This window comes from Colletes latitarsis, chromosome 5 (genome assembly GCF_051014445.1).
Source record: "Colletes latitarsis isolate SP2378_abdomen chromosome 5, iyColLati1, whole genome shotgun sequence".
NCBI lineage: Eukaryota > Metazoa > Arthropoda > Insecta > Hymenoptera > Colletidae > Colletes > Colletes latitarsis.
In genome coordinates this window covers 29,817,314-29,844,540 of record NC_135138.1, presented here as the reverse complement: position 1 = coordinate 29,844,540, position 27,227 = coordinate 29,817,314, and the positions used below count along the sequence as shown (strand labels likewise).

The following is a 27,227-nucleotide window of genomic DNA, read 5'->3' as shown; positions in this document are numbered from 1 at the left end:
TCGGCGCATTATGCACGCTGCATAACGAAATACACGAAACCCTGCACGAAACTCCTGGGATAATTCTAGGGAAGATGGCCTCTCCGTCCCCCGCCCCCAGCGGCTCGTTCAGATTTCACCGACAACATCCGCGAGCTCTTCGAGGTCAACCTTTACGTACGAAACTTCTATTCTGACTCCTCGTACCCACAAATTTAGCCGGGAGGGGGGGGGGGGATCACATCGTGATTTCTAAAAAACGTCTCTAGAGTTGCTAAGAAATTCCAACGTCTATTCTAATTTATTCCACTGAGAATAAACGTAAGACATTTGTAGGGACACGAGCAATTCCGCCGAAAAAACGTTCCACGAGGACGGGGATCTCGAAACGAGCTTACCTTTTTGAATTATGGCCCTTGGCGCGTTACAAAATATTAAACTGCTTCCCCAAGCACAATTAGATAAGTTTGTCGGGCAAACACATCGTACTCGATACCTGTTTGCTCGTCTAGCGATACGAATAATCTATCTTACCAACGGTAGACTAAAAGAACTACCGTCGTAACTTCTGTCGTTCGATGCTCGAAAAGCTTCACGGTTGCTTCGAGCCACAAAATCCTTCGTTTAACCGGACGAGATCCCCATCGCGACGGTGAGCAATGTTTACGCTAATTTTCGCGGTGAGCGCGTGCTTTCTTTGAAGAAATTCAGCAAGACGAATATGCAAATGCAAGGGAGCCGAGTCAACGCTCGGCTCGCGAGATCGCGACGGAAAGATACACGAGAGCCTCGTTATCTGCAGTCATTAAACTCTTATCTGACCAGTTAAAAGCGAAACATAAAAGATCGGGAACGCCAGGGACCGGGGTGAAAATTTTACGACATCGGATTGCGATTGTTTCGGTTCCCGTCTTAGTCACTCATTTATTTTCCCCCGGTTTCGTTCGCTCCCGGGATACACGAGGCTATCTCTCGGGACCTCCGTTGATTATCGCCCCGTAATGATACGACTGTCATCGGGCGACAAAGGTAGGAAGCTACGTACATCGTAAATATTCAAACATCCATCCTCTTATCGCTACGACTTATCAGTACGATTGTACGCTCGTCTGTTCCGTGACGTAGAAATCACTCGTGTAAGATCTCGCTACAACGTCGAATTTACCTGTCGTTCGACGATTCCTACCTTCGTCAACGAGATAACGTTTCTTCTAACCCGTCTATAAAGCATCTCGAGAACTCAGCATTTTTTATTCGAGCCGTAAGATATTTTTCAAAGCCTTTCTGCAGCCATCAACCACCGTGAATTGTCAAACTCAGTCGGCAATTCGAAATCGCGTGTTCATCGAGTACAGGACAAAAATAAAATTAAACCGATTTTTGAAAAGACCAACTTCCTCTCGGACCTCCTTAAACGAGCATCGATTAATGCGCCAGCAACGTCGTCGAATTAACGTAAACGCTTCCATTACTTATCCCGACAAGACAATCAGCAACGAAACACGAAGAGGCATTACGATTTCCGTCTGGGAGGGGATTGTTCCAGGTCGCGGCATTAATTTTCGTTTCAATTAAGCCGGAGCCCGGGTACTCGCAGAAATTACGATTTCGAGTTATCGTTCGTAATCGGTAGTCAACGCGGCGCGACGTCTTCGGGCTCGTGGAGGCGAACAAATCGAGACCGGAGAAGGAAGGCCCGCAGAATAATCCGTGGCTCGTGCAATTAGCGCTCGTTAATGATTACCAGGCAGCCCGATCGGGACAGGGAGCTCTGCTCGCGAGGAAAGATCTCGGCGAGATAACCGACTTCAGAGAAACTAATAAACTGCTCGAAATTAGTGGCGGTGCTGCGCGAGGTCTCCCGGTCGCGATCGCGATCCGGGAATGAAGGCGTAAGTCAACGCTTTTTATCCTTTTAACTCGCGTGTACTCGTGGCCGTGGCTAACGATATTATTTTAGACGCTCTGGCGATGGGTTTGCTCATTTTTTTTCTAACCAAAATGCTCCATTTGTCTCCCGATTGCAGGGTTTAATAAATCCGCAAAATTGATTTATTTTTGTATTTCTCAATGAGAGAAATAATATTCGGCGTAGAAATCGATTTCAGCGGTGGACCGCCGGTGGTGCACGAGGCTTGCACAGAAAAGCACATGGCACGAAAGGTGTAAACGCTTGGTTTCGAAGAGGACCACAGTTCGATCGAAAGGAATAATAAACGTGACTTCGATAAATTGAATTAATCGCAAGATTTGGGCGCAACGAAAGATCGAGCGCAATTTCAGCGATGATTTTTCATCTCCGAAAGGAATGCTGACTACGATTCGTCGAAGCAGCATCAGGTGCACGGTGCAACGAGCCAGCCAAGCCAGCGTATCCGCTTGTACTTAGGACGTAGGTACAGGTTGGGTAGGAATATGAGTACGGTCGACTGTGAATAAAGGTTCATGCTCGTAGCAATGGTTGTAGGTGTAGGTGTAGGTGTGGATGCTTTGGAGCAGCGGCCTTACAAGGACGTCTGGACGTTCTAGCTTTCCCTGAGAGCTGCTGCACACCTCGACTGAGACTAAACGCGTTAACGGATCTTTCGCAACTCCACTGTTTCTGCTCGACGATACTCGAATTACTTCTCACGCTACCGTGAGGCCCGGATTCGCCTTCGATGGCGGAAAGCGACCATCGCTGACTCACTCTTAAACAATTCGCGGTCTTCGAGGCTCTCGATTGGATACCAATGTTGTGTTTATGCCTCTTTCAACCATTGGGTTCAAGGCTACTGAGATATACAAACATAGCGAATGCGTGAAGTTTGCGAAAACAATCTTCTACTTCTTTTTTTAAATTATGAAATAATGAAATTCAGACTTTGTTCAAAATGGACACCAAAGAGTCCATTGTTCGATCATTGAGACGTTGAGATACAAATTTCTATAATAAATTATAATTTCGACGCCTCGATAGCGACCACGAGAATTGAAAGTTCCTTTTAAAAGATTGAGAATCGATACGTTTAAGTATGGAATCTCGTTCTTAATCTGGCTACAGTAAAACTAGGACCCAAATATCCAAATTGACTTACCCTCGTTGGTGAAGTTCTCCTCGTCGAACATCACCGTGGTGGTGGCGGACTCGTTCGAAGGCCGCCTCGGCTCGTCGAAGGTCCTCAGCCCGGATTTCGGGGCCCCTTCGACATCTTTCTCGCAAAGGTTTCGAGTCCCTGTCGCGACGTGCACGCCGGTCCACAGAATCACCAGGAATATCACGAGTAGCACGATGCTGAATATCGCGGCGATGGTGGAGGCGCGATTAAAAATACGCGACATGTCTGCGTCTGTGCACATTTACACTCTTACTGTTCAGTGTCCTGACGCCTTCGGGACGTCGGAAGAGCCGATCCTGGCTGCTCGGAACGGTTACACGCCGGCCATAGGGACGGTCAGTAGATCATATTCGTCGGTCCGTGGCACGAGATGGTCGGAGGGCGGAGGATTATCGCGCTGCAGCAGGTCGTTCGCCACTCTGCGCCACCCTCGAGCGCCCATAAAGTCCTCCCGACGATTCTCAAGGCTCCTCTTCCTCTTCTCGAGTCCTGCTTCCCTCGCACAGAGCCAAGCGAACTTCGACTGGGATCCGCGGAATGCCCATTAAGAGCCCCGATACTCGATTCGACGTACACCGCGAAACTATCCTCCTCGATGTCGTTATCTTACCGCTGATCCCTCGGACTATTGCCTCCTGCACGTCCTTGATTCGAACATGTGATTGCTAGAAACCCCTGATTCTTTCCTTAGGAAACAGTCGTACCGACACTTAACCACAGAATTACTCGCGAAGGTTTCTTGCGAAATCCATTTGAGAGGCTCTGATAGGGGGGTTTGCGGCTTCGGAGCTTCCTGACGACCTCTGAAAGTCCAGATAACGGTGGTTGTTAATAATAGTATAGACTAGGGGGATAGGAAATTGCGATAGGCGTACGTATCAAGTTTGAAATTGATATGACAAACGAAGTTTTAGGGCTTCAAACTAGATTAAACTCCTCGATTCGCATCACGATGATTGTTAATAATAGTATAAGCGATCAGTGGGGATAGAAAATTACAATAAGTGTTCGTACAAAGTTTGAAATTGATATGACAAATGAATTTTCAGGGCTCCAAACTAGGTCAAACTTCTCAGTTAAATTCTGAGATACCCATTGTATGCAACTACCTCTTCAGACGTGCAGACAGATCGAAAACACTCTATCGGAGAATTTGATTAACGACGAAAGATCGTCGAAAGTATGCACGGATTCACGAGTTTGACGACGTTTGAATTAAGCAGCAAAGTAACGAGAAAACAAAGGATCCCAGTGAAGGAGAGCGACTTCCCTCAAAGATGAAATTGATATGACAAATGAATTTTCAGGGCTCCAAACTAGGTCAAACTTCTCAGTTAAATTCTGAGATACCCATTGTATGCAACTACCTCTTCAGACGTGTAGACAGATCAAAAACACTCTATCGGAGAATTTGATTAACGACGAAAGATCGTCGAAAGTATGCACGGATTCACGAGTTTGACGACGTTTGAATTAAGCAGCAAAGTAACGAGAAAACAAAGGATCCCAGTGAAGGAGAGCGACTTCCCTCAAAGATGAAATTGATATGACAAATGAATTTTCAGGGCTCCAAACTAGGTCAAACTTCTCGGTTAAATTCTGAGATACCCATTGTATGCAACTACCTCTTCAGATGTGTAGACAGATCGAAACACTCTATCGGAGAATTTGATTAACGACGAAAGATCGTCGAAAGTATGCACGGATTCACGAGTTTGACGACGTTTGAATTAAGCAGCAAAGTAACGAGAAAACAAAGGATCCCAGCGAAGGAGAGCAACTTCCCTCAAAGAAGGAGAATGCTTTCCGTGATGAGGTCATCGGCTGAAGATGATTTCTCCGTGTCGGGCAATTTAGCCGTGCGAATTACCGTGAAACCGATTCGTGCCGCGTTAAACATTTACGACGCGGTGCGTCGTGTTCTTATCGGGCGACACGGAGGAGACCACCGCGCAAAGAAATTTCCGATCCTATCTTCGGGAAGAGACGGGGCAGAAGGCTCGCGATTAATCGACGCTTTGCTGATTGGATCGAGCAGCCGCGTTAAGTTGTAAATAATTGACTTGCGCCTCGCGTAATTGAGTCGAAAATGGCCTAGAAGGACACGTTCGAACACCTTCTTACTCTAAATAGAATAATAAGTTATTGATAAAATCATTAAGCCCCCCAGAAATGACCGTCTTTAACATTAGTAGACTTTTTCTCGGTACATCTATACAATTAGTAATCGTATCCCAATTATCCTCAATTATTCCGCGACTGTGATTCTCGCTAATCGTTTGACCAGCAGCTTAATCGCAGATATGAATATGCAAATACGCGTCCCGCTGTTTCTGGATGATCGGTGTTGATAATTTCGAGGTTCTGCGGTCGACGAGAGGCGTTCTTTTCATCGGGATCGCCGTGGGTCGCGCTGGGTCCGTTGCAGACGGTGTAAAACGCGGCGAAATAGACGTACGATAAAAATAGCGTCGAAATTATTTCACGCTTGCACCACCGGCGAAATACTTTCCCACCGAGTTTGCGATTTGCGGCACGGACTCGCGCGTGGCGGCCCTTGAGCTCTAATTTACGACAACCAGCTACCAACTGCGTCGAGGATCGCCGAGGCAAAAAGAACAAAGTTACAAGGAGGAACAGAGATCGGTCGAGGCTGCTGGCCCCGGTTCGCAAACCGCTCTGCGTTAACCAAGAAGCTGAGAATCAATTTTTCGAGGATACCAAGACGAAATTTTTAGAGGAACATCGCGATACATCGATTGAAATTTATTTATTTTATGTACACACAATCGTGACTCATCGTCAGTCCTAGTTTGGCCATAATCCAAACACAGTTCAATCCACTTCTAACCCAGTTGCATTTAGTTTGAACCTTGCAATCAAGTTTTTTTTTCAACAGACAATACCCAGTCACTTTGAACTTAGCACTTAACGTTAATTGCTGTTAGCCTTTAGGCTGGTGTTGCAATTCCGGGTCGTCGCGAGAACAGTTATTGAAATATATTACATCGTTGAGATGTGACACGGTCCACACCTTCGTTGTGTTGGGCTCCGCAAACTTCGCACAATTATCGAAGCAATTTCAGAGAAATATTAATTTAAATAAGTATAACAAGTGTTTATTAGACGATGTTGTGGAATTAAAAATGATACGAGCAACAGAGCACTGAATATTTCAATCTAAAATTGATCTCTAGGAGTAATTAGATAGTTTCACAAACTCCACATAATTTCAGAGCTGGAAATATATATAACAAGTATTTATTAAGTGAAATTAAAAATAACTAGACCACTGAAAGTTTCAGTCTAAAATGGATGGCTAAAGGGGTCGTTAAAAATTGATCCCCAGGAGTAATTATACAGAATTCTAGAAATTCTGGGTTCCACAAATTTCACACAATTTCAAAGCTCGAAATAAATATAACAAGTATTTATTAAGTGAAATTAAAAATAATTGAATCATTGAAAGTTTCAGTCTAAAATGGATGGCTAAAGGGGTCGTGAAAAATTGATCCCCAGGAGTAATTACACAGAATTCTAGAAATTCTGGGTTCCACAAATTTCACACAATTTCAAAGCTCGAAATAAATATAACAAGTATTTATTAAGTGAAATTAAAAATAATTAGACCACTGAAAGTTTCAATCTAAAATGGATGGCTAAAGGGGTCGTTAAAAATTGATCCCCAGGAGTAATTACACAGAATTCTAGAAATTCTGGGTTCCACAAATTTCACACAATTTCAAAGCTCGAAATAAATATAACAAGTATTTATTAAGTGAAATTAAAAATAATTAGATCACTGAAAGTTTCAATCTAAAATGGATGGCTAAAGGGGTCGTGAAAAATTGATCCCCAGGAGTAATTACACAGAATTCTAGAAATTCTGGGTTCCACAAATTTCACACAATTTCAGAGCTCGAAATAAATATAACAAGTATTTATTAAATGAAATTAAAAATAATTAGATCACTGAAAGTTTCAGTCTAAAATGGATGGCTAAAGGGGTCGTTAAAAATTGATCCTCAGGAGTAATTATATAGAATTGTAGAGATTCTGGGATCATAAATTTGCCAAAATTGTTGGGAAATGTTGGGAGTGAGACGTTGATCTCGATTGATGTGGCGAAGAAAGGAGATTTTCATGCGTTTTTAGAGGACGTACAGACCCCGGCCAGTTGTAAACTATCAAGGCAGAAAATCGAAGAGTTTAACGACTTGTACTTTTGCGGTTCGCGTGCAACATAGTGAGCACTATTCCCCGGTTGGCAGTATCGCCAAGCGATATAAGCGCAGTGGTAATGAAAGCTAGAGAGGAACATTATAGAGGCGCAGTGTGAGTCTGCGGCTTCTTCGACGTTGCCGAGTGAAATATAAAAGCGGTGCTCGACGTCGGCTGCTGACCTCGCAGTCACTTAAGGTCTGGGTCAAACTATTCTTGTCGCGTACCTTTCCTAGTCTGATCCATCGATCGATCAATCTTTGTCTGCGAATTTCTGTCGCTCGCCAGCGTGCCGATGTATAGTTTCGTGGCCACGCGTTAGTCGAAATCCAATTGATATTCGCGGAATAAAACATCCTACGAATACCAAATTTGGCGTCCCTTGCCTTTTATTTTCGATCCTCTCCTTTTATTAAATTCTTCGATCAGTAATTAAAGAGATATCCCCAGAGAGCCCAAATCTAGACTCTCTTAATTACTTTTAAAACCCCCATCGTGCCTATCGACTTCAAACTTTGTGAACATATTTATCCATATTTCAAGTAACCATATGAATTTCTTTAACGAAAAGGAATCGAATTTTTTAAGACAGTAGATCGAGCTGTCTTTTTAAACATTATTTGCACTCGTTTTTACAGCGAAATCAATCATTTTTCCTCGTTATGTACGCGATCGTAAATCATTCGAATGGAAAGTGTTTTCCACGATTCCCTCCCATTGATCCGTGAGTCGCACAAGGGAGAAAAAAAAATTTTTGACGCATCGAATTAGCAACGGGAGACGTCGTTAAGGAACTCGATGCAATGTATACCACTTTCTCCATTGGTGGAAACCTTGGCACTCGATGTGTGCGAAATATATTCTCGAATTTACATGAGGAAGCGTTTCTCAAAATTTAACACCGATACACTTCGCCGCGGCAGTATCTGTCAGCTAGGCAATTATTCGTAATTTAACGCATCTGTTAATTTGCATTACCTGCGTCGTGCTTCTGTGCTCGGTGAATTTATTACCGTTAACGATGACGAATTTTAATTCGGGGATATTAATTTCGATTTATCTGCGCTGCATTGGACCAGAGATTATTTAACCAGAAACGATTTTTGCTCGTTTGGAGGAACCGAAGCACAATTTATTTTTTCCAATTAAATATCGCATATTCTCCTGTTATTAAAACTATCAAACTGTTTCTTTCAACGTTGTTTGTATTTCTGATAGTCGGTTCGAGCGTGGAATATCGATAAAATTTTGGCTGATAATGCACCGACGTGCGATTTCGAATTTGTGCACCGCAAGTGCCTCCAGCTTTTCGCTACGCATCTCGACTTTCGACATTACGCGACCAGAGAGAGAGAGAGAGAGAGAGAAACCTTCGTAAGCAACGAGACTAGCGCGTTGGTCGTTTAATTTTGCATTCCGAAGCATCGCGAAGTAACGTGACACTCGTCGCCGATCTTAGATCCGAACGTGTCCGTTTTGAATTCGTTAATATCACCTGACGACGATCCGTTCTTAGCGTGCGTTTTATTTTTCAGTCACCGCGAAGCAGAAACGACAATTACGCGCCAGCTACGTGAATTATCGAACAAAACAAGGTGCAAATTAAATACAAATCACAATGATTTAGAGAAAGTAGTTGTTCCTTTCTTATTGATATGTTGGAAAATAGTTTTGAACTTGCAGTGACAGATCTACTATTTTATTAAAATTGACTAAGAATTCAGGAAAATACAACGAGAAGACGAAGAAAGAAAGAGGAAAGATTGTGAGAAATTGCCCGATAGAAGTGTGATATAATAAAAATTAATTGAGATAATAAGAGATTATCTCACACTTTACGCGATTACCGTATTTGGCACGTGTTCATACTGAGAATTACTCTTACTCTATTAGAATGTCTTATTATTCCCGATTTGCTTTAGTTTTAACTAGTTTTTATTCGTCTCGAGCAAGTCTGACCAGTTTCTATAAACGATATACCTGTATCGTGTAATTTTTACCAATCTTTTCTACCTTATTTCTCATTTCTCAGGAAATAAAAGTATCAATCACCTTAACTTTAAACGCCTTGACGAAATAACAGCACGAAACACGCTAATGGTATCTGCAGTACGTATATAAATATTGGCCAAGTGTTCATAAATTTTTAATTAAAAGTAATTTACAAGCGAGCGATATGTAAACGTCAAGGTCGTTCGAAATGTAAGTTATCCAGAATTTTCGAATAAAAATACCGTCGGAGACGAGGACTTGCCATTGACCTTTCGCGGGTTTAGAAACTTGGCTCGAGTGGCAGGATATAAATCTTACGGAATGGAAAAAGTGTCTATAACCGTAAAATAAATTCATTTAATCGGCATTCGTTGAATGCTAATAACTGGTTTTCGAACTAGGAATAAAGATAATTATCTTTCTTTATTCGATGTTTGATTTATGTGCAACGCAGCTCTGGAATACGAGGAAGAAGCGAGGCGCAAGGGGAAACGGATTGTCTATTGTCAGACGCGTCTGGCAATCAATATCACAAGTATCATATCTCTGTAATTTTTCACGCGTGCATTGTATTAATAATCGCGTCCGGTGAAAATTATTTAGATTGATACGAACTTTACAAACAGGAACAAAATCAATAAACACGCACACGACGTTCAATACTTTTTTTAACGAGCGTGTCTCCTTTTCCATAGACAATTATTTTTATTTTCACACGTATCGATTCTCCGAAACATTCTGCGTAAAAACGTACGAAACTGCAATGTTTAAAATGCAATATTCCGTGACATATCTCGCATATTTTCGTACACTGTACGTTTCTTGGAAGATATTTCGCACATTAATTGTAAACACTCACGAGCGTAAGACATATTAAATTGTACCGAATCGAATTCGAGATTATAAAAACCACGAAGCCCGTTTAACCTTTATTTGCCAGTGTCCAGCGTCGATACACGAAAATGTTAATAATTTACAAACAAGCAGGAAAGATTCTTCGAAATTAATACACCGCTGAACGGAATAATAATTTTTGCGAAATAACCTGTTCGCGGATGCACGAAAGACGATGGTGATTTTGCGTTTTCTCCGCTGGTTCCGAGTTTTGGTTCGAAATGAAAATTTTGAAACGATTTCTATAAATAACACCGTATTAATTTCGTATCTGCTAATCGGTCGATTAAACGCAGTCGAAATACATTCGTTTACAGATGAAATAACTAATTAAAAATTATCGTACGGGGGAACGAAATTAGCTGTGTATTATGGAACAGACATTAACATAAATTCGGGACCGGAAAGTTCAAGGATACGGCGCTAATTGCGATTTAGAGATCATAGAGACGGCTCATTTGATCCGTTATCAGTGACAAATGAAAATGATTTGGATACTGAAGTGGCGGTATCACATTTTATTAATGGTTCGTTAAAAATTGAACGCTTCTTCTCAACAAGAAACGAGATAATAGTTATACAAAGAAATGTTTAATGATTTTCACCTCCTTGAGAATTGAAATTTCGAATTGTATATTAACTGGATAATTATTGATTTAAAACTTTATGCATCCAGTGAATTCAAACACCTTTGATCTCCATCGAAAAACCAATCGTTTTATTCGGTTCGTAAGAATTTAGTTCTTGTATCGCGAAACGATTTGAACGGCGCCAAACGTTAAATTTATAGTCGATGAGCGATAAATGGCTATCTGCTTTTCGCATTTCACATTATCGTTGACCTCTCCTTTGAGGAACACGACAGACAACTCGTGGCCGGAGCACGGAATTTAAAGAAAAAACTAAAGGAACGTCAGGTTTGGTTAAACTAGCCTAAAATATCTGATGTTTCTGTTAACTCTTCGAAGAAAGAGATCATTCAGAAGAGTTTCCTTATTTTTATATCGCCCGTACGCCCGACTAAAAAGTTCTCTGCTGTTTGCACTGGCAGAAAATTACTCGATTTGTGTTTTAAATAAATCTGAAATATTTGATACTTTTTTAATTTCTTATATTCGATACTGTCGATCTAGGTCGTTAATGTTTTGGAAATTTCTCGTAAAATAGTTCGTATATCGATTGTAAATGCTGGCGTAAGTGGCGACAGTTCGTTCACCGTTTAATTTTGCGAAGAGTCTGATTAATTTGATCAATATATGCATAACGAAGTCCACAGGAAGAAGCGCCGAGCACAACGCCGTTATATTTCCGCCGGTATCGCGATACACCGCGCGATTGTCAATGTCAATGGTAGAAAGAAGATTCACGATTGTCTACACCTAGCCTCGCGGGCTAAAAATAAATGAAATATGTATATATATTACATAAGGTCGCTGCGCGATAACGAAGCCCCGGTATCTAGACTTCTTTTCGCGCCGTTTCCGAGCAGCCGTTCTTAAATCGCCACGAGCTGTTGGATACGACAGCACTTTGCCAAAAGCAGACAAAAATATACTGTCAAATTACAATAGTTTTTCATAACACCAAATGGACGTAAAAGGTTTGGCAAATTTTAGCGAAGCATCAAAGTTTAATCTTCGAGAGGGACTTCAAGATAAAATTTAATTCATTTATTCAGTTAGACTACTGTAATTTATCGTTCCAACAATGTTAAACTGCTTTCAGAAACTAGAGTATATTATTATATTCATTTAGAACAATGTTGTAACAGTCTTCATTAATTTTTCTTATTCAGAACAATTCAAACTTTTAGAATCTAGTCCCTCGACACGATTTAAAATTCGTGAAACTTGAATTTATTAGAATCTTTTAATATTTCTGTAGCTTTGAGCGAGGCTTGATAATAAAATATTTAAATATATTAAATTCCAGTTAGACAGTTTGCTAGTGTTGAAATTCAAGATTTAGGGCAAATTTTTATTGTTTGGGTAGAAACTAGAGTGCTGATAAGTGGATGACGAAACTGCTCCGACAGTCATTATTCGCAAACAACGGATCGAGAGATCAACAGCCGTGCTGCTGTGCCTAACAAACTTTTAGAAAATCCATTTCTTAATCTACAACAGGGATCTATCAGCTTTGGTTCGACAAAATTTGAGACCACAAGGAGTAGCCCAGTAGCAAGTACTTGCATGTCGATATTTTAAATTCTAAATTAGTTTTGACACGGATATCGCGTTCGTAGGGTCGCGAAGGGGTTTAGTCGTCGAGAAAGGTTCTCGTGGACGGTGGACGCGAGAACACAAGGTACTCACGGTTGTCACGAGTCCCTGGACCATTCAAGAAGTCGTAGAACTTGTCACGTTACCGGCGACCAACCGGAGCACATCCTCCGCGGATCGGTCCGCGGAACCAGTCGTCGGGCTCTCGCGAAACTTTTTCCCGCTCTTCGGGCGAGATTACATCCCGATACCGTCGCGATCTCGTAACCGTGTACACTTTGCGCTCTCGTACGACGAATATCCGTTTCTATCATGAAACGGATCGCGCACCGTGGCACTCCAGGATCGCTGTCACTCGGATGGGAGAATCGCGTTCGCTGGTCCACGTGTTCCTCTGGCGTGCCACCTGCCGCGAAATCGAACGTCGATCTATCGTAGATCGGCGCCGTTGGACCACCGGTGACCCGCGACGGTACGATCGACGATCGCGTGTGGGAATCGGGGTACGAGACGCGTCGTGAATCGCAAAACGAGGCGGCAGGATCATGGGGCGATGACGGAATGGAGACGCAAAAGTGAGCACGACCGAACCGAGCCGCTAGCACGCACCGACTGAACGCGACGCGGAGGCGAATGGATCTCTGGTATCGACCACGGACACCGAACTTCACCAACACCGACGCCTCCGCCGCACCGACTGGCTACCAACAGAATTGGGCGGTATACGAGATCAGATTTCGTCTAAATCGGTATTCGATTAAAGTTGCATTCGCTGTTCCCGTCGTTGGAACCAAAATCCCCAAGGGTGGGGCACAGTTTTTTTAGTGGGGGGAGTTCAGCATGGTGGGAAAATTGAAATTTCATATTATGTATCGTCTCTCTAGACTGTATGTACCTTCTAAAACATCTTGTGTTTTTAATATCGATATGTGATGAATCATACATTTTTTTAAAGGGAGAGCTCCATCAGCAATACGAGAAAATTGAAATTTCATTTTATACCGGTCTCTGAACTGTATGTATCTTCTAAAACACGTCTTGTGAATTTTATATCGATATATAATGAATTATAAAGTTTTTGGAAGCGAAAGTTTCATCAATAACATGGGAAAATTAAAATTTCTTATAATATATATTGTCTCTTTGGGCTGTATGTACCTTCTAAAACATCTTGTGTTTTTAATATCGATATGTGATGAATCATACATTTTTTTAAAGGGAGAGCTCCATCAGCAATACGAGAAAATTGAAATTTCGTTTTATATCGGGTCTCTGAACTGTATGTATCTTCTAAAACACGTCTTGTGAATTTTATATTGATATATAATGAATTATAAAGTTTTTGGAAGCGAAAGTTTCATCAATAACATGGGAAAATTAAAATTTCTTATTATATATTGTCTCTCTGGGCTGTATGTACCTTCTAAAACATCTTGTGAATTTTATATCGATGTATGATGAATTATAAAGTTTTTGGAAGCGAAAGTTTCATCAATAACATGGGAAAATTGAAATTTCTTATTATATATTGTCTCTCTGGGCTGTATGTACCTTCTAAACCATCCTGTGAATTTTATATCGATATGTGATGAATTATACATTTTTTGGAAGGGAGAGCTCCATCAGCAATACGAGAAAATTGAAATTTCATTTTATATCGGGTCTCTGAACTGTATGTATCTTCTAAAACACGTCTTGTGAATTTTATATTGATATATAATGAATTATAAAGTTTTTGGAAGCGAAAGTTTCATCAATAACATGGGAAAATTAAAATTTCTTATTATATATTGTCTCTCTGGGCTGTATGTACCTTCTAAAACATCTTGTGAATTTTATATCGATGTATGATGAATTATAAAGTTTTTGGAAGCAAAAGTTTCATCAATAACATTGGAAAATTAAAATTTCTTATAATATATATTGTCTCTTTGGGCTGTATGTACCTTCTAAAACATCTTGTGTTTTTAATATCGATATGTGATGAATCATACATTTTTTTAAAGGGAGAGCTCCATCAGCAATACGAGAAAATTGAAATTTCATTTTATATCGGGTCTCTGAACTGTATGTATCTTCTAAAACGCGTCTTGTGAATTTTATATTGATATATAATGAATTATAAAGTTTTTGGAAGCGAAAGTTTCATCAATAACATGGGAAAATTAAAATTTCTTATTATATATTGTCTCTCTGGGCTGTATGTACCTTCTAAAACATCTTGTGAATTTTATATCGATGTATGATGAATTATAAAGTTTTTGGAAGCAAAAGTTTCATCAATAACATTGGAAAATTAAAATTTCTTATAATATATATTGTCTCTTTGGGCTGTATGTACCTTCTAAAACATCTTGTGTTTTTAATATCGATATGTGATGAATCATACATTTTTTTAAAGGGAGAGCTCCATCAGCAATACGAGAAAATTGAAATTTCGTTTTATATCGGGTCTCTGAACTGTATGTATCTTCTAAAACATGTCTTGTGAATTTTATATCGATGTATGATGAATTATAAAGTTTTTGGAAGCAAAAGTTTCATCAATAACATTGGAAAATTAAAATTTCTTATAATATATATTGTCTCTTTGGGCTGTATGTACCTTCTAAAACATCTTGTGTTTTTAATATCGATATGTGATGAATCATACATTTTTTTAAAGGGAGAGCTCCATCAGCAATACGAGAAAATTGAAATTTCATTTTATATCGGGTCTCTGAACTGTATGTATCTTCTAAAACACGTCTTGTGAATTTTATATTGATATATAATGAATGATAAAGTTTTTGGAAGCGAAAGTTTCATCAATAACATGGGAAAATTAAAATTTCTTATAATATATATTGTCTCTTTGGGCTGTATGTACCTTCTAAAACATCTTGTGTTTTTAATATCGATATGTGATGAATCATACATTTTTTTAAAGGGAGAGCTCCATCAGCAATACGAGAAAATTGAAATTTCATTTTATATCGGGTCTCTGAACTGTATGTATCTTCTAAAACACGTCTTGTGAATTTTATATTGATATATAATGAATTATAAAGTTTTTGGAAGCGAAAGTTTCATCAATAACATGGGAAAATTAAAATTTCTTATTATACTATATTGTCTCTCTGGGCTGTATGTACCTTCTAAACCATCCTGTGAATTTTATATCGATATGTGATGAATTATACATTTTTTGGAAGGGAGAGCTCCATCAGCAATACCAGAAAATTGAAATTTCATTTTATATCGGGTCTCTGAACTGTATGTATCTTCTAAAACATGTCTTGCGAATTTTATATTGATATATAATGAATTGTAAAGTTTTTGGAAGCGAAAGTTTCATCAATAACATGGGAAAATTAAAATTTCTTATTATATATTGTCTCTCTAGACTGTATGTACCTTCTAAAACATCTTGTGTTTTTAATATCGATATGTGATGAATCATACATTTTTTTAAAGGGAGAGCTCCATCAGCAATACGAGAAAATTGAAATTTCATTTTATATCGGGTCTCTGAACTGTATGTATCTTCTAAAACACGTCTTGTGAATTTTATATCGATATATGATGAATTATAAAGTTTTTGGAAGCAGAAGTTTCATCAATAACATTGGAAAATTAAAATTTCTTATTATATATTGTCTCTCTGGGCTGTATGTACCTTCTAAACCATCCTGTGAATTTTATATCGATATGTGATGAATTATACATTTTTTGGAAGGGAGAGCTCCATCAGCAATACGAGAAAATTGAAATTTCGTTTTATATCGGGTCTCTGAACTGTATGTATCTTCTAAAACATGTCTTGTGAATTTTATATCGATGTATGATGAATTATAAAGTTTTTGGAAGCAAAAGTTTCATCAATAACATTGGAAAATTAAAATTTCTTATAATATATATTGTCTCTTTGGGCTGTATGTTCCTTCTAAAACATCTTGTGTTTTTAATATCGATATGTGATGAATCATACATTTTTTTAAAGGGAGAGCTCCATCAGCAATACGAGAAAATTGAAATTTCATTTTATATCGGGTCTCTGAACTGTATGTATCTTCTAAAACGCGTCTTGTGAATTTTATATTGATATATAATGAATTATAAAGTTTTTGGAAGCGAAAGTTTCATCAATAACATGGGAAATTTAAAATTTCTTATTATACATTGTCTCTCTGAGCTGTATGTACCTTCTAAACCATCCTGTGAATTTTATATCGATATGTGATGAATTATACAGTTTTTGGAAGGGAGAGCTCCATCAACAATACGAGAAAATTGAAATTTCATTTTATATCGGGTCTCTGAACTGTATGTATCTTCTAAAACATGTCTTGCGAATTTTATATTGATATATAATGAATTATAAAGTTTTTGGAAGCAAAAGTTTCATCAATAACATGGGAAAATTAAAATTTCTTATTATATATTGTCTCTCTGGGCTGTATGTACCTTCTAAAACATCTTGTGCTTTAATATCGATATGTGATGAATCATACATTTTTTTAAAGGGAGAGCTCCATCAGCAATACGAGAAAATTGAAATTTCATTTTATATCGGGTCTCTGAACTGTATGTATCTTCTAAAACACGTCTTGTGAATTTTATATTGATATATAATGAATTATAAAGTTTTTGGAAGCGAAAGTTTCATCAATAACATGGGAAAATTAAAATTTCTTATAATATATATTGTCTCTTTGGGCTGTATGTACCTTCTAAAACATCTTGTGTTTTTAATATCGATATGTGATGAATCATACATTTTTTTAAAGGGAGAGCTCCATCAGCAATACGAGAAAATTGAAATTTCATTTTATATCGGGTCTCTGAACTGTATGTATCTTCTAAAACACGTCTTGTGAATTTTATATTGATATATAATGAATTATAAAGTTTTTGGAAGCGAAAGTTTCATCAATAACATGGGAAAATTAAAATTTCTTATAATATATATTGTCTCTTTGGGCTGTATGTACCTTCTAAAACATCTTGTGTTTTTAATATCGATATGTGATGAATCATACATTTTTTTAAAGGGAGAGCTCCATCAGCAATACGAGAAAATTGAAATTTCATTTTATATCGGGTCTCTGAACTGTATGTATCTTCTAAAACACGTCTTGTGAATTTTATATTGATATATAATGAATTATAAAGTTTTTGGAAGCGAAAGTTTCATCAATAACATGGGAAAATTAAAATTTCTTATTATATATTGTCTCTCTGGGCTGTATGTACCTTCTAAACCATCCTGTGAATTTTATATCGATATGTGATGAATCATACATTTTTTGGAAGGGAGAGCTCCATCAGCAATACGAGAAAATTGAAATTTCGTTTTATATCGGGTCTCTGAACTGTATGTATCTTCTAAAACATGTCTTGTGAATTTTATATCGATGTATGATGAATTATAAAATTTTTGGAAGCAAAAGTTTCATCAATAACATGGGAAAATTGAAATTTCTTATTATATATTGTCTCTTTGGACTGTATGTACCTTCTAAAACATCTTGTGTTTTTAATATCGATATGTGATGAATCATACATTTTTTTAAAGGGAGAGCTCCATCAGCAATACGAGAAAATTGAAATTTCATTTTATATCGGGTCTCTGAACTGTATGTATCTTCTAAAACACGTCTTGTGAATTTTATATTGATATATAATGAATTATAAAGTTTTTGGAAGCGAAAGTTTCATCAATAACATGGGAAAATTAAAATTTCTTATTATATATTGTCTCTCTGGGCTGTATGTACCTTCTAAACCATCCTGTGAATTTTATATCGATATGTGATGAATTATACATTTTTTGGAAGGGAGAGCTCCATCAGCAATACGAGAAAATTGAAATTTCGTTTTATATCGGGTCTCTGAACTGTATGTATCTTCTAAAACATGTCTTGTGAATTTTATATCGATGTATGATGAATTATAAAGTTTTTGGAAGCGAAAGTTTCATCAATAACATGGGAAAATTAAAATTTCTTATTATATATTGTCTCTCTGGGCTGTATGTACCTTCTAAACCATCCTGTGAATTTTATATCGATATGTGATGAATTATACATTTTTTGGAAGGGAGAGCTCCATCAGCAATACGAGAAAATTGAAATTTCGTTTTATATCGGGTCTCTGAACTGTATGTATCTTCTAAAACATGTCTTGTGAATTTTATATCGATGTATGATGAATTATAAAGTTTTTGGAAGCAGAAGTTTCATCAATAACATTGGAAAATTAAAATTTCTTATTATATATTGTCTCTCTGGGCTGTATGTACCTTCTAAACCATCCTGTGAATTTTATATCGATATGTGATGAATTATACATTTTTTGGAAGGGAGAGCTCCATCAGCAATACGAGAAAATTGAAATTTCATTTTATATCGGGTCTCTGAACTGTATGTATCTTCTAAAACATGTCTTGTGAATTTTATATCGATGTATGATGAATTATAAAGTTTTTGGAAGCAAAAGTTTCATCAATAACATTGGAAAATTAAAATTTCTTATAATATATATTGTCTCTTTGGGCTGTATGTACCTTCTAAAACATCTTGTGAATTTTATATCGATATGTAATGAATTATACAGTTTTTGGAAGGGAGAGCTCCATCAGCAATACGAGAAAATTGAAATTTCATTTTATATCGGGTCTCTGAACTGTATGTATCTTCTAAAACACGTCTTGTGAATTTTATATTGATATATAATGAATTATAAAGTTTTTGGAAGCGAAAGTTTCATCAATAACATGGGAAAATTAAAATTTCTTATTATATATTGTCTCTCTGGGCTGTATGTACCTTCTAAAACGTTTTGTGAATTTTATATCGATATGTGATGAATTATAAATTTTTTGGAAGTGGGAGCTCCATCAGCAAAAAAGAAAAATTGAAATTTCGTTTTATATTAGCTCTCTAAACAGTACATGCCTTCCAAAACGTATCTTGGAAATTTTAAATTGACATACAATGACTTGTAAATTTTTTGGAAGAGAAAATTCCATCGACAAGCAAAAATGAAATTTTCTTTATTACGTTACTCTCTATAACATGTCCCATGGAATTCATATATCGATACATGTCGAATATCGATACGATCGTTTGGGAAAAGATGCGCGCGCATGGAAAAGTATATGTACATTTGTTCTACGAAGGTTAAGTTCAATTTTGAATAGATTAACTATTTACAAACCTATCTGCAATGATTCGTGTTGAAATTAAGAAAATTAACAATAATAGAAAACGCGATTTTCTCAAAATCGTTATTATAAATTTCACTAGTATCTAAAGTGAATAGTTTTCGCCATTTTTAAATTGACGTTTGTAAATCTCCCGTTAGTTTAAATATTACGCAAGCCACATTTTTCAAAAACTTTATCTCCTATACTACTGAATAGCGAATATGTATTCAATAGTTAAATAAAAATACCCGGGAATAAGGAGCTGTTGTTTTCGCAATAGATTTAGTTTCAATGATAGATCCGCCATTGATCCGCGACGTCACGATAACGTGGAACGTTAAACGTGATATTTCGAAGAATATGCACCTGCATATTTCTGTTTCTCCTACATTCAGAATATTATCAGCGTTCGGTATAATGAAAGGCCTTGTTCTTTATGCGATAAGTGTACAGAAATCATCTTCGCGTTATCCCTGAATTTTTTGTCCTCGAACAGGTGTGTGGTTGAGGACATCCTGCGACCACTGTTGTAATATTAACATGGAAGTTGCACGCCGCGAAGTTTGCGCAGCTAATCATTCGGAACAGTTTTACGACCTCGTTACTAGTATCTACCACGAATGCTTGAAGCGCTGTTCTCGCGATATTCTTAAACAATTTTTCGTACCACAAATATTCGAGTCATGTGAAATGAATCTCAATCAAACGATCTGGAGTTCAAGATCCACGTAAATTTCAATCACGACTTCGATACAGTACAAATTTAAAAATTCATCGAATTAAAAATTGTATAATAAATACGTAGCGAAACGCAATGCCAATTAATGCAGCTGTATTTCTGCAATTAGAAAGTTCAGATTGTAATCCAACCTCTTGAAAGAATGCTTTATTTAATTTCACTTAAAACCTAACATCAATATATCAAACTAATACAATCTAATGACACCTTATGCAACTAATTATTTCGTTTCTTCCATTTCTTTTCCGCGTCCGACAAGAAATCTAGAATCAATGTCATTACGCTCTCAGGAACAATTCTGAAAGTAAGAATGATTCCAAAGTGGTAAATCACGCTCATAATAACGATCAGTACGTTTTTAATTAACTCTGTGTAACCCTACGTGGCTGTTGAGTCACATACCCCGTTATTAATATTTTTAAATATATATTTAGATTACTTGCAATGACTATTTCACAATTTCTGAAATTTACTGACTCTGACCTAAGAATGGCGTTTAAAGTAAGGAGACATCTAGGTATGGCGTACTCGGTATAATTTCTTCTTATCGCTTTTATTATTTCTTTCGCTGCGTACTCCGGCGATACTACTTGAAATATGTATGGAAATCTATAAGAAAAGCTAAATCTATGATACCGTTTCTAAGATTTAAATAAAAATATCCTAATACTTCGATTTATAATGCAAAATGAAGGACATTCACCTGTACTTTGGATCTTTAGCTAGTCCGGTGTCTACGTAAAATGGATAAATAGTCGTGAATTGTATACAAGCAGTCCTAGGATCCTGTCGCAACTCCTCGCGGAGCGCATCCATTAATCCTGCCGACGAGAACATTCAGACCTTTTGAAAACTGTATTTAAGATTTCGGTTTATTTGGCAAACGTCAAGAAAAAAGCAAGAATAGCAAAAATATTTCGTTTCGGTCAACGAATTCTCATACCTCTGGCTGCAAACTTCGAAGCGCAATACGAGACTTTTTCAGACAACCCGTAAATGCCGCACATGCTATTTATGCTCACTATATGCCCTTTGTTTCTCTTCATCATGGTTCGGATGAAACCATGGATCGTCTAAGACGAACATTTTTGTAAACAGATTTACAGCGATTGACCAATGGTACAAATAACGAATTAAAAGTTATTTTTGTACCATCAGAAAATAGAGAAAGATAAGTAGAAACGTTAATTTTTTAAACTAACGACATTCGACGTTGCTTCTTTCGTGCGTTTTCTATCCAGAACACACTGGGGTCAAATGTAACGAGTTAAACATTTTAAAGCGTGTCAGACACTTACGCAAGTGTTGGTTACAGGACGAGGAATAACAATTCAAAGACACGCATCGATATTCTAGTAGTCTAGACACGCAGTAGACATGTGCAGTTAGCAAAGTAACTCGTCGATGTCATAAAGTTCCTTTTCCTTAGCCATTTAAAATTATAATACAAAAATTCCCCACTAAGTGTGCGTCTCTCCTTCTCTATTTTCGTTTTCTTTTTAATTCAATCTTTCGAACGACCATTTTTTATCAAAATTTTAAAGTATGACCAAAAGCAAGAGCAATTTGAATACTTTCTGGTAATTCTAAATTTCAATTTACGTATCTACTAGATTATCGTACCCAGACGTGAGACAGGACATTTACACTGAACGTTGACTTGAAATTATTTAAACATCCGTTCAAGAAAGAACTATAATATAACACGGCAGCATTGTTAATCAGGATCGATACATCTGGTATACGTTTTTCTTTCATTCTGTCTATGGTCCTGGATACCGCCTCCCTGTCAGATACGTCGACGTTAAAACCGTAAGCCTAGGAAATTCAATATTATAACAGAATTACTCTTCGTTCCTCGACATCTTCTCTTACTTCTCCGCCATTGTGTAACACGGCGGTCATCGTCGATTCGCACGCCTCGTTGTCTGTGTCCCAGCAAATGATTATGCAGCCTAGATTACTTAATTGTATGGCCAACTCGCGACCAATTCCGTGCCCAGCACCGGTAATCTGGCGGAAAGATATTGTGAATGATGGTAAAGGGTCAACTGTATACTGCAGCGATTTCTAAACTTCTTGGTACAGCCCCTTTTTACCCCAAAAATAAAATCTGGATTGCATTCTTAATTTTATCCGCATTTACCAGCACAGTTTCTCCCAACAGATTCTTTGATTTGGGGGGTATCACCATCCTAACAGCTGCAACCAACATGGCGACGGTGATCTTCATCGACAACAGGAAGAGTTCATAGAGCAAATACAAATGAGTCGACTTGATTACATCCCCTATCCTTTGTAATGTGAATATTTCGGACACTCCCATCGTTCGACACTATAAGGAAAAGTTGTAAAATAACTAATTGCTTGTTTAATCGTTACGACGGACGGTGACTATGATATTCTTTTGTTTCATTTTTGTTTATACGCAATGAGCTTCATGGACTTGATGGGTTCTACATCGTTCATAGGTAATTAATTTGAGACTATATACATCGATATACTTAATAAACCTAGACCAAAACTTAATTCAATAATAAATTGCATTTGAATGCACTTCTGGACGAAGAACTGCATCGCCATCTAGAACAGAACGTCCAAGCTTGTCGAGAAATAGTATAGTTTCTTAGATGCTACATAGCACATTGACTATATAATTATAATATATGAAACCACAGACGAGGTATACGAGTAGACCTTTCACCTTCTGGACTTTCGTGGCCCAATCCGACTGCCATACCGACCTGAAAATTCGGAGGTGATTTTAGCGTCCTCTTCTCATGGATAGCGGTCAGTTGAGAAACTATTCACTGAATTAGTATTGATAGGCAACAGCTGTATTGTTGCGTAAATACATGTGAGTTAACTATGGAAGGGATTCAAATTCCTTTCTGAATCTGTTGGTAACGTTGCGAATGATACGAAAATGGTAATGGGGTTTCGAGACCCCATAAAAATGGACCGAAAAAATACATTGGGTGAAAGATCTACTCGTATACCTCGTCTCTGACAATATTCTAGAATCTTTGACGAATCAATGAGAATCAAAAATAATCTAGCGAAGAAGCTCTATATTTATGATGATCTATGCAAAGCGTATCGCAGTCAATTTGCTAATACTATTTAGTTTTTAATTAATAATTGCATTACCCAGCTAAGAGCGATACGATTATTAATTAAACGCTAAATAATATTACCCAGGTCTCACCACGAGGAGGTTGCTGCGAGTGGAGACCCACCCTAACCGATTCCCAACCACCCTCCATTAATAAAGATCTTCTGTGACCAACGATCGTTGATCGAAGGTGCAAACGAAAGTGCAAGCAATGAAAGATGCACAACCAACGAAGAGAGTTGAAAGAATTTTCAAAAGAATTTGTCTTCAAATAAAAATAACCTGCCTAACATAATGGTTAACCAAACACCTGCATAACTATAAATCTAAGAAACAATTCTAAATTCGCAGCCATTAGCTCGGTGTCACCCACGAAGAATAACTTTTCTATCGTGGGTGACACCGATTACCAGGTCTCACCACGTGGAGGTTGCTGCGAGTGGAGACCCGAAGGGAGATAGATGGAATCCAAGTTCCATCGATCTCCCTTTTACATCCTTAGAAACTAGATTAATCATGCCAAGTAATTATTTTGTTTAAAAAGGGATGAAGCTAAATTGTTGGAGACGCGACGCGACGCGATGCTGAACCGTGCAGCAGATCTTCGGATCGAATCAACACTGCCCTTGGTAGATTGTTTTCTATTTCTAGAAATCGATCTATCATTGGCAGGCGACTAGATCTTTCGGACAAACTGGACGGCCGATCACATGTTTCGTTCGACGAAACAGTGGTGACCGAAGCAAGAAACGAGAGAACGAGTCGAGAGAAGCTACTTGCTAAATAATTACTTGGCAATATTGGGAGACGCATACAATAGGGACTTAAAATTAACGTCGAAGCTCGAGTCTAGTCAAGTTGAAGCTAAAATTCGGACGATAGAAGGAAACAAAGTTCCTTGATTTAGTTGTACCAAGCAATTATGTGGTTAAAAAGAGGGATGAAGCTAAATCGTGGGATACGCGACGCGACGCGACGCGATGCTGTACCGTGCAGCGGATCCGAGGATCGAACCTACTGCCCTTGCTAACTCGATCTCAACAAGAAAACAGAGAACTGCAACTCCGAATCGAGGTCTCCATTTCTCCAACGCAACCCGCCGGGAGCCCGAAGGACCCGACTTAGGCTGTCTGACAAAGAGAGAGTACCTGAGACGGTGTCGACTTCCGCTGGAAGGTATGCGTTTCCGCAGAATACGGAAACTCCACACCTTCCAGCGAAGTGCCGTTTTCCCTCAACCAAGCTTACCAAGGGAAGGCGATTAGATCTTTCGGACCAGATACACAGCCGATCACATGTTTCAATCGATGAAACAGCGGTGATCGAAGCTAGGAACGAGGGAACGAGAAAACGAGAAGCTACTTATTGAATAATTGCTTGGTAAAACGCGAAAATATGTACAATAAAGAAATCTTCGACGTTAATTTTAAGATTCGCGACGAAGTTTAAATCTAATCGACTTAGAATTAAACGTCCCTCGGCGGTTGTGACGTCTTGCTTCGATGTCCCTGCGAATAATCTGAAACTAAAATTGATACCCATATTAGTGACATACGTAAAGGAATTTAATAAACACCATGCAAAGTAGACAAAACGATGGAATAATTTGTCGTGCTGATGTATCGAAGAGTGAGAATCTATAAGATCCTCGATGTTAAACCTACCTAAGGAAATGTACAAAATTTACACATGATACAAACAAAGTATCCTACCTATACTTGCGTAACGAGTGATAAATAGAAGGAGAGATAATGTTGAAATAAAATAGCAAACGATTACGAAAATTATCTGAAGAACCATAGAAACAAAGACGAACAGAACCAAAGATTGAGCAGAATTGAAAATCCAACGATGAAATCGAAGAGTGAAAACATACAAGAATTAAACGAAATAGAACAAGAATAAAAATCTTATTCTAATTATTGACATCAAAGTACATAAAATAGTATGAAAACAAACATTATATATGTGTTAACGAAATTCATAAAATAATATGCAAACAAAAATGGTATATGATTCGACACAATCATGCCAATTCAAAAAGTAAGGCAGTAGTAGAAATAGAGGAGAATAACATAATAATCAAATAAAACCGGACAATCAAAGAACATTGAATTATGACCACACAAATAAAATAAACTGGTCAATGTGATAATAATATAAATAAGTAAAGTGGGCTTACTACTTGTTGAGCATTAGTTACCATTACCAAGGAAGCACCAGAGGTCCAGCTGTAACATAAGAAACGATTCGTAATTTAGCAAAATCGATGGACAGTTCCATAACGTTCAATTGGTATCAAACAACAAAATAGAAGTGGGGAGAGCAATTTTAAATAGTTCTTACCAGTGGTCATCACGGTCCGGCACTGGTCAGTAGTGGTCAGTAGTGGTCAGTAGTGGTCAGTAGTCGGATCTGTACTGGTCTGCACTGGTCTGCACTGGTCAGTCCTGGTCACTCCTGGTCCCCAGTGGTCAGCGCTCCACGAATGGCCTGGCTTTGGCCCGCGAGACCCGGTCCCCCTGGATGCTCCAGGGGTACTGAAGAATTTGTCCAGCAGTAGTCTTCGAGTGGGGAAGTTGAAGAGTGGGGAGACAATGTCAACGTGAAGAGTTAAGAACCGCTTGGTCTAGAGAACAATACTATTTCGATTGGTCCCATCTCTTGACCATTTCTGGATCTTAACTGGACTGCTGAGCTTGATGTCAATCTCATTGTTGACCACCAGTGACCATAAGCTAGTCATTGTTGACCCACTACGAAGATTAAAGCCTTCTTACGAGGATCCCCTTACAACTTGATGCATAATCTTTTTAACATTTTGTTCCACTTTGAAAGAGTGTATCTTATGTTATAAGACACTCGTGGTACAGCGATAGCATTCATCCCACTAACGATAGGTCTATTCTTTACCTCGTTTATGTGTAATAGGTATACGTGGGTTAAAAAATAAAAATGCCTGGGCAGTTGCGACTCAAAAATCGTATGCAGGTTGACACAAATCAGATTTCAGCTGTTTCGAAAGCAAGAAAGGAAGACTCATATTCGCCTTCTTTCTTTAATTCCAGAAGCTGTCTAAAACACCTAAGCTCACGTACACATGGCTGTGAATTGGTGTGCGTAAATGGAGGGGTAAGCTTATTCTGGGCACTGGTCTGCCACTGCTGACCATTGCTGACAACTTCTGACATGATATAATATAGTATAATATATTTATGTGTATTCAAACATTGTATAATGTGAATCAATGACAATAAATGATATAATTTCAAAGAATTATATCACCTCTTCGCAAGACCGCCAGCATTTTGTAAATGTTCCGGGCACTTTGGAAATCTGGATGGTAAAACGCACAAGTTCGGCGTGGAATAGTTCATTACCTTCAACGCTAGATGGCGCTTATTTTTCGACCTCAAACCCCCTGGTGCTAAAACGCCCAAGTTTGTCGTGGAATAGTTCGTTACCTTTAACGCTAGATGGCGCCTATTTTTCGACCTCAAACCCTCTGGTGCTAAAACGCCCAAGTTTGTCGTGGAATAATTCGTTACCCTCAACGCTAGATGGCGTTTATTTACCGACCTCTATGGCAGACTTTGTGCCAAATTAAATAGAGACATTAATTAAACATTAAACATTGAACATTTTATTAACAACAAATATATATGAGCTTGTACGTCGAGAGCTTGTGACAGACTGACTTCAAACTTTTATTTTAATTAATAAGAAAGAATTAATATCAAACAAGTGAAATAAATATATAAATCTTCTTCACCAACAG

The 27,227-nt window shown here is 38.1% G+C and overlaps 3 protein-coding genes across 4 annotated transcripts in view; 1 reads left to right on the top strand and 2 right to left on the bottom strand.

The window, feature by feature from the left end:
* The window catches only part of LOC143342123 (A disintegrin and metalloproteinase with thrombospondin motifs 15), a 99,564-nt gene extending 86,561 nt beyond the window's left edge, over positions 1–13,003 (bottom strand). For both annotated transcript variants that reach the window (XM_076765643.1, XM_076765642.1), the window contains exons 1-2: positions 12,500–13,003; positions 3,057–3,880 (exon numbers count right to left, since the gene is read on the bottom strand). In XM_076765643.1, coding sequence (XP_076621758.1) covers positions 3,057–3,318 — 262 coding nt within the window. In that variant the 5' untranslated portion in view covers positions 3,319–3,880; positions 12,500–13,003. The remainder of the gene's footprint in view (positions 1–3,056; positions 3,881–12,499) is intronic.
* Positions 1–27,227, top strand: part of Nab2 (Nuclear polyadenosine RNA-binding 2) — a 113,102-nt gene that overhangs the window by 71,975 nt on the left and 13,900 nt on the right. The gene's annotated exons all lie outside the window — the stretch shown is intronic.
* On the bottom strand, positions 20,551–22,660 carry Firl (firelighter). Its single transcript, XM_076765523.1, has 7 exons — positions 22,481–22,660; positions 22,210–22,347; positions 21,958–22,152; positions 21,278–21,407; positions 21,038–21,155; positions 20,818–20,943; positions 20,551–20,632 (listed from the first exon to the last, which is right to left on the bottom strand). The coding sequence occupies exons 1-7, from the start codon at positions 22,658–22,660 to the stop codon at positions 20,551–20,553; spliced, it is 969 nt and encodes a 322-aa protein (XP_076621638.1).

Bases quoted from the DNA above. Each gene is read 5' to 3' on its own strand.
- Firl (XM_076765523.1), bottom strand. From the start codon at position 22,660: ATGGGAGTGTCCGAAATATTCACATTACAAAGGATAGGGGATGTAATC. The intron at 22,348-22,480 runs GTAAATGCGGAT...TCTTTCCGCCAG, and splicing joins TGTTGGGAGAAACTGTGCTG to ATTACCGGTGCTGGGCACGG. The intron at 22,153-22,209 runs GTAAGAGAAGAT...TGAATTTCCTAG, and splicing joins TGTTACACAATGGCGGAGAA to GCTTACGGTTTTAACGTCGA.